Source organism: Arvicola amphibius, chromosome 6 (assembly GCF_903992535.2).
Source record: "Arvicola amphibius chromosome 6, mArvAmp1.2, whole genome shotgun sequence".
Classification (NCBI taxonomy): Eukaryota; Metazoa; Chordata; class Mammalia; order Rodentia; family Cricetidae; genus Arvicola; species Arvicola amphibius.
The window spans coordinates 28,566,977-28,575,248 of NC_052052.2; the positions used below are offsets into that span (position 1 = coordinate 28,566,977).

An 8,272-nucleotide genomic window follows, 5' to 3' on the forward strand; every position below is an offset into this window, starting at 1 on the left:
ACTCAAGAGACCCACCTGCTTCCGCCTCTCAAATGCTGGGGTCTAAAGGCGTGCACCTCGTGCTAGCCGCTATTAACTTTCTTTTAAGATTGACTTTGTTATGTGTATGTTTTGTCAGTATGCATTCTGTATCACGTGTATGTTCCTGGTGTCGCTGAAGTCAATAAAACATATTGGGTCCCTGCCAGCAGGTGTTCCGGCTTCCTCTGCCAGAGCAAGTGCTCTTAACCTCTGAGCTCTCTCTCCAGCCGGCAGTCACGTTTACTAATAGGGAAACAGGCACCCTGAGCTTAAGAAATATGGAATTACACACGTGCTTTGGGGCCACGGCCCACGGGCAGAGCAACTACGTGTGCTTGGAGTGAGAGAAGTAATAATCTTTCCCAAGCGTAACCTCGGACAGTGCTGAGAACAAGAACCCACTACCGGCACAGTCGCCTAAAGAAAAGTCAATTAATCCACGGTCAGCATCTGGAGGCGGGGCCGCTGGGTGCGCAGGCGCAGATTGGCGTGTTAGGTTTCTATGGCTCCCGGGGTGGGGGGCACTGCCGGAGATCGGCTTGCGGCGTCGCGCTGTAAACGTCGCACGGCGAGCGTCCTTTACGGCAGACGTCTGTGTCTCCCCGAAACCGGCTGTCGTGATCTACTGCCAGGGAACCTACAAGGGCACTTCTGTGGTGCGGTAGGTGCTGCTGTGTCCGCACAGCCAAGGTGCTTCGCAAAGACGTCTCCTTGACAAACTCCCTTTCGCTGTGGGTGGCCCGGGCCCTGGGAATGTCCTTCCTCTACCCTGGTCTCTCCCCACCCCCACCCCCGCCAGCTACATCCCCGCCGGCCCTCCAAGTCATCTCCGTCCTGTGCCGGACTCCTGCCTTGGCCTTTCCACCCTCACGTCCCGCTTCTTTTTTTGTTTTTGTTCTGAGACAAGGTCTCTCTGTGTAGTGTTGTCTGTCCTGGAACTCACGCTGTAGACCAGGCTGGCCTCGAACTCATATCCGCCTGCCTCTGCCTCCATAGTGCTGGGGTTAGCCACCACGCCAGACTGCACCCCGTTTTTTAACCGGGTCCTCCAGTGATTTCGGCCCCCATCCTCCCGAGCCCTCTGCATTCGTCTTGTGCGCTCTGCTTAGCAGCCGCGCCAGAATCTCTGTCCCTACACATGCCCAAACTCTTCCTATTGTCATTGCCGTATTGGAATTCACTGCTCCTGTATGTGTCCCTTAGAGTTAAGTTGTCTTGTGGGTGCTGGGACTCAGAATCTCGAAGACTTTTTCTCATCTTCTGTGGAATCCTCCCGTGAACCCTAGCTGGTGTCCCGCTTTGCCTGTAACGTGCAGAGTAAATGATAGAAAGGATAGGAAGGAACTTTATAAATTCAATTCACTACTAAAAGTATGCATACAGGATGCTATTGATGGGTGCTGTGTTTGCTTTCCAGTCTAAAGCAGTTTTGCCATTTAGGATTATTTCGTTCCCACTATGTCAACATTACTATAAATTTTCCACTTATTCTTTTTTCTCAGTGTCTGTCATATTTTTTTTTCTTTTGCTTTTTTTCGAGACAGTTTCTCGGTAGCTGTGAAGCCAATCCTGGAACTCTGGAACTCGCTCTGTAGACAAGGCTGGCCTCGAACTCACAGATGGCCTGTCTCTGCCCCCTAGGATTAAGGGCGTGCGCCACCACTGCCCTGCATGTCTGTCATACTCTACTGGGCACCAAAATTTTTTTTTTAATATTTATTTATTTATTATGTGTACAATATTCTGTCTGTGTGTATGTCTGCAGGCCAGACGAGGGCACCAGACATCTTTACAGATGGTTGTGAGCCACCATGTGGTTGCCGGGAATTGAACTCAGGACCTTTGGAAGAGCAGGCAATGCTCTTAACCTCTGAGCCATCTCTCCAGCCCCTGGGCACCAAAATTTACCCATTTCTTTATTGTTGTATGTGTAAATTGTTTGAAATTTCCTGTTTGTTTTTAATTGTACTTATTTACTTTTTAGCAGTTTCTCAGCATTTGTTCTGATTTTGCTCTTGAAAACAAAGTCCAGTAAGATAGACATACAAATATTTTGTTACAGAAATGGATAAAGTACTTTTTATTTATTTATTTTTTTAGTTTTAGTTTTTTGAGACAGAGTTTCTCTGTAGCTTTGGAGCCTGTCCTGGAACTAGCTCTTGTAGACCAGGCTGGCCTCAAACTCACAGAGATCCACCTGCCTCTGCCTCCCGAGGGCTGGGATTACAGGCGTGCGCCCCCACCGCCCAGCTTTAGTTTAATTTTTAATTATGTGTGGATGCGTGAATATGGGCGTGTAAGTATAGCTGCTCCGCGAGGCCAGAGGCTGGAGCTAGAGTTGGTTGTGAACTGCCCCCAACTTGGTTGCTGAGAACCAAACCTGAGACCTCTGCTGGGACAGCATGTACTCTTAACCACTAAGCATCTCCCCGGCCCAGGGCTGACGACTGCTGTGAAAGGAGACACCCTAGATGCAAGAGAAGTGTCAGCTAGGTCAGGGTGGGAAGAGTGGACAGGAGAAGGGAAAGAAATGTGTGCTTACACTTCTTTTTGTCTTTCGTTTTCTTGGTTGTTGGGGTTTTGTTTTTGGTTGTTTTCTTGAGTCAAAACAATGTGTGTGTGTGTGTGTGTGTGTGTGTGTGTGTGTGTGTGTGTATTCTAGTTTTCCATTAGTTTTGTGAAAGACCCCTAATTATTCAACTTGGAGAACTTGTCTAATAAAGTTTGATAATTCCAGCACGTGGAAGGTAGAAGCAGGAGGATGAGGTAATCAAGGCCCTCCTTGACTACACTAATGACCTGAAGGCAGCAACCTGAGTGAGATCAGATAGTGTCTCAAAAAAAAAAAAAATGTTTGGTGAGAAGAGATTTAGGGACCAGGACTTCACAGATGAACTGTCTTGTTTTTTCTCAAAAGCATCTCATTTTATTACACTCTTATTTTCTTATCTTTTGTAGCCATGCCTTTCTTTGATGTGCAGAAAAAGCTGGGCATTAGCCTCGATCGCCACTTTGTATTCCAAAGTGTTGAGCAGCCCTTCAAGATTCCCGCCCGATGCCATGCTTTCGAAAAAGAGTGGATAGAGTGTGCACATGGCATCGGTGCTACCCGGGCTCAAAAAGAGTGCAGGATAGAATATGAAGATTTCGAGGAATGTTATCTTCGGTATAAAACGGTCAGTAGATAACGGTGATGGGAGCTGAATGCCTTCCCTTTCCTTCCCCCCTTTCCCTTTCCTCTCTCTCTCTCTCTCTCTCTCTCTCTCTCTCTCTCTCTCTCTCTCTCTCTCTCTCTGGTCATGCTGGGGATCAAATCCAGGTCTTTGCACATGTTGGGGAGGTGCTCTGTCACTGAACATTTCTAGTCCCTTGGGCCATCTGCAGTGTGTTCAGTTGGTCTTTGGGCAGTGGCTTGCTCACAGGTAATTAATTGATAAAGCTTTTGTCGTGAAACATCCTGCACTCAGGAAATGGAGAGCCTCTGAATCTGAGGTGGGCCTGTTCTTCCCTGGTGTTCCTCCTCTTCTCCTCAGGCTGCCCCCTGACTGTGGCTAGAACTGTCTGTGTATTTAGGCCATATCTTTTCAGTAGTCTGTAAAGCAGAGACTGCACCCTGGCTTTAGTTGGTTGGTCCTGAAAAGTTGTCACTGGGTCTGGAGAGATTGGTCATGACTCTTTGGTTAAGAGCACTGACTGCTCTTCCAGAGGACCCGGTTCCAGAGTCAGCACAACTATCTATATTACATTTCTAGTGGATCTGACACCAGGTGGCCTCCACTGGCACCTGGTACACATGTGGTGCAAAAACGTACATGCAGGCAAAACACCCATAACATAACATGAAATAATTTTTTAGATTTAGAAAAAAAAAGTTGGGGTGGAACTTTCACCATCATTGAGCCCTCCTTGGAGAAGCCCTCAAACCCAGTAGATCAAGCATAGCGAATATGATGGAACCAGCTGGATGTATCGCTGAAGAAGATGGAAGCTTAATGACCAAAGGTTCAGGGAGGGAAAGGTCTTAGCTGAATGAATTGCATAACATGTGGGCCCTGATCTTAGAGAAGAAAGCATTGGCTTAGGCCATCATTTCGTCTATTTTTATGTTGCAGGTATATCAAATAGAAATTATTGGTTTATTTACTTACTTATTTTTGAAACAGGGTCTCACGGTATAGCTCTGGCTGGCATGTAACTCACTATATAGAGCAGGCTAGCCTCCCACTCACATGTGCCTTTCTCTGCCTGCAGAATGCTGGGATTAAAGGTGTGCACCACTACCCCTGAATGAAATTTTTATTTTGTCTCCTAGTTTAGGGAGACAATCTAGATTTTTGTTAAATTTACAGCTAAGTTACCTGGATCAGAAACTTTCAGTAATATAAGGGCGTGGTGGCACAGGTCTTTAATCTCATGTCTACATTGTAAGTTCCAGGCTGGCCAGGGATACAAAGTGAGACATGCATGGCTCAAAAGAAAGAAAAAAGAAAACAAAAAGAAACTTAAAAAGAATGAGGGAGTGTTGTTATTTTTTTAATCTTATTTATTTAGTTTTCTTCAGCCTTGTAGATGCTGGTATTAACAAGCATAATCCTTAATACCCAGCTGTATTTAAATATTTTAAAACATTTTTAGCATGTACAAATGTATTGATTTGTGTGTATGCATGTGTGTTCATCGTGTGGGTGAATGCATTTGCATGGTAGGTACACGATGAAGGTCAGAGGACATCTTTGTGGAGTTGATTCTCTCGTACCACATGGGTCCCAGGGATTGAACTAGGTCTTCAGGCTTGCATCAGCTCCTTTACCCACTGAGCTAGCACACGCTCACAAATATCTCTCTTAATAGTATTGTGATTATGTATGTGACAGCATGGGGCGTTCTCATGCCTGTGTCACAAGTTCATTCTATCCTCATATAACCTTAATTTAAACCCCAACAGTTGTTGATGGTAGTGTTTGAGGCAGGGGCTTACTGTAGCCCAGGCGTCCTCTCTCAGAGTGTCCTGAGTGCTGGAATTATAGACAGGAGCCACAATGAGCCATTGATAAATTATTTTGTTTGTTTTGTTTTTTGAGACAGAGTTTTTCTGTGTAGCCCTGGCTATCCACAAACATATATATTATATATAAAACCATATATGTCTAATACACACACACACACACACACACACACATGAAATCTTGAGTCTGTCATTGTGGTGCACACCTTTAATCCTGGCACTCAGGCAGAGGCAGGCAACTCTCTGAGTTCAAGGCCAGTCTCATCTACAGAACAAGTTCAAAGACAGGGTCACACAGAAACCCAATCTTGAAAAATCAAAAAAGATAGGAATTTATTAAAAAGTTGGGAATTGATTTCCAGTTAGTCCTTTTCTTTATTTTTCAGTTAGTTCTTTAAAGATTAATTTCGTAGGCTAGAGAGTTGGCTCGGCAGTAAAGAGCATTTGCTGCTCTTCCAGAGGATTAAATTGAATTACCAGCACCCACGTCAGGCAGCTTACAACTGCCTGTCCCTCAGCTCTCACTTCTGTGGGTATACACGCTCATGTGTACACATACATACACAAATACACACACATAATTAATAAAATCTTCTTGTAAAATGGTAAACTTCAAGTCTGGGGCAGCATTTACCTAGCATGTCAAAGCCTTGGGTTCAGACCTCAGCACAGAAATTTTACTTTATCTTTTTGGGATTTTTGTTTTGTTTTGTTTTGTATTTGTTTTTGTTTTTTGAGACAAGGTTTCTCTGTAGTTCTGACTGCCCTGGAACGTAGCTATGTAGACCAGACTGGACTGGAACTCACAGAGATCCTCCTGCCTCTACTTTGGCCTCCTGAGTGCTGCAATTAAAGGCATGTGCCACCATGGCAAGCTAGGAATTTTTAAAAACAAAGACAGAAGCGGACTCCATCTCACTGGACTTCTTGCATGAAAGTATTCCTGAATTTAACACTGAAACTACAATCTAGCTCTCTCTCCAGCCTTCGCTTTCTGGGGCCCATTTCCTTTACCTTAATGGGTTGTTTTTTTTTTTTTGTTTTTTTTTTTACTGTTAACAGATGAAGCGCCTGGGTCAAATCAAACGACAGCGGGATAAGCTAATTAAAGAGGGGAAATACACCCCTCCACCTCACCACATGGGCCAGGAAGAACCCAGGCCCTGAGCAGAGCAGGTGGACGCTGCTCTTCATGCTGTTTTCCGCTGGGAGAAAGTCTAATGAAAGCTGCTTCATCGAGTACATAAAAATAAAGAATTAGTCAACCTTACTTGTGTTTTCTCTTGGGCCATGCTTCGCAGTGGTGAAAGGTTGTCTGAGTCCCCTCCTAATTAACCTGAAGAACTGAAGCTGAAACAGGGGACTCGGGGCAGCCAGGCATTTGAGTGTAGTTTATACAAGGCTCGTTTATCATCATACCGCCTTTGATAAGAGGGCTGGGAGTTTGCAGTTGAGCTGTGAAGGCTGCTTCACAGGCCAGCTGTGCAAGGTTATTTAAATGCTCAACAATGTTGTCTTCAGGAAAACATCTAAGGTACAGGAATATTATTTGAGGAAGGCCACAAGCATTTCTGTGTTCAAATGTCCTTGAGAAATAGCAACATGGGGTGTTCCTATGCCTGTGCCACAAATATATTCTGTCCTCATGTAACCCTAATTCAAACCCCAACAGTTGTTGATCGTAGTGTTTGAGGCAGGGGCTCACTGTAGTCCAGGTGTCCTCTCCCTAAGCTTCCTGCCTGCTGGAATTATAGACAAGAGCCACAATGAGCCATTTACAATTTTTTTTTTTTTGTTTTTTGAGACAGGAGTTTTCTGTGTAGCGCTGGCTGTCCACAATTATTTTTAATAGCTTCTTTTGACTGCATTTTGTTTATTTGTATGTGTCTGTGGGTTTAATTAGAAGGTAACCTGGATTGACTGGCTCTCTATTTCCACTATGTGGGCCCCAGGGATCAAACTCATGTCTTCAGGCTTGATGACAGGCACCTTTTATTTAGCTGGTAACCCATTTCACTGCCCACAAGTTACTTTGTGATTAGAAATGCCTGATGGCCTTTAACCCCAGCACTAGAAAGGAAGAAGCAGATGGATCCCTTGTAAATTCAAGGCCTGGTGTACAGATTGAGTCCCAGGAGGATGACCATGGCTACACAGAGGCCCTGTCTCCAAAATGAATGAATTTAGGTGGGCAGTGGTGGAGCATGCCTTTAATCTCAGCATTTGGGAGGCAAAAGCAGATGGACCTCCCTCAAGAGTTCAAGGCCAGCCTGATCTACAAAATCAAGTTCTGCGACTGCTAGGACTGCTAAACAGATAAACCCTGTACTGAAAAAAAAAGTGTCTGAACCCATGCCTTAAAAGTTAGTATTAGAAAATAACATTTTTTGAAGCAACTTTTTTTTTCCTGAGTCAGTCTCTCTTAGTAGTCCTGTTCCCTGGAACGTGCTTTGTAGACCAGGCTGTCCCCAAACTCACAGATCCACCTACCTGTGCCCTCTGAGTACTGGGATTAAAGGCCTACACCACCATGCCCACTTCTTACCCAGGTTCATTTTCCAACATCTACGTGGTGACTCAGCCATCAGTAACTCCAGGGGATCCAATACCCTGTTCTAGAGTCAGCACTGGGCATACACACAGTGCACATATATACATACAAGCAAAACACACATGAAATTAAATCATTTTAAAAATAAAAGAAATTCAGACTGAGGGGTGTTTTGTGGGTTTATCTGTCCTTTGGATTCATTGTATAAGTGTGTGTCAGGTGAATTTATTGTGACACAAAAGGTCACAATACGTGCAACACACCTAGTTTTCTGGTGTGCTAGGAAGCAAACCCAACACTCCTTTTTTATTATTACATTGGTTCATTTATATGTTACGTATGGTACTGCATAAGTGCCCAGTACCCCAGGAGGTCAGAAGAGGGCATTAGATCCCCTGAAACTGGCATTATGGGTGCTTATGATTCACGATGTAGGCACTGAGGATTGAACCCAGGTCCAGCGCTCTTAACGCTGAGCATCTCCCCAACCCCCCAAACCAGCACTTGCACGTTAGGCAAACACCTTACCAACTGTGCTGCTTTTTTGTCTTGGAGAAGGTGTCACTGGACCAGGCTGACCTTGAACTCACAGTGATCCTCTTTCCTGAGCTAACCAAATGCTAGGATTGTAAGAATAAACCACCAATCCATTAGCCATCCTTCCTCCCTTTGTACAAAACGGCAGTTGTGAAGCT

The 8,272-nt window shown here is 44.8% G+C and overlaps 1 protein-coding gene across 2 annotated transcripts; it reads left to right on the forward strand.

Moving 5' to 3' along the window:
* Window positions 1-531: 531 nt before the first annotated feature.
* On the forward strand, window positions 532-6,296 carry Ndufs5 (NADH:ubiquinone oxidoreductase subunit S5). Of its 2 annotated transcripts, none has more exons than XM_038334097.1 (3): window positions 532-682; window positions 2,980-3,197; window positions 6,089-6,296. In XM_038334097.1, exons 2-3 carry the CDS (start codon window positions 2,982-2,984, stop codon window positions 6,191-6,193), a joined length of 321 nt encoding a protein of 106 aa, XP_038190025.1. In that variant the 5' UTR covers window positions 532-682; window positions 2,980-2,981; the 3' UTR covers window positions 6,194-6,296. The 2 variants fall into 2 exon arrangements, with proteins under 2 accessions (XP_038190025.1, XP_038190026.1); XM_038334098.1 differs by having other exon boundaries at window positions 573-711.
* Window positions 6,297-8,272: the final 1,976 nt, after the last annotated feature.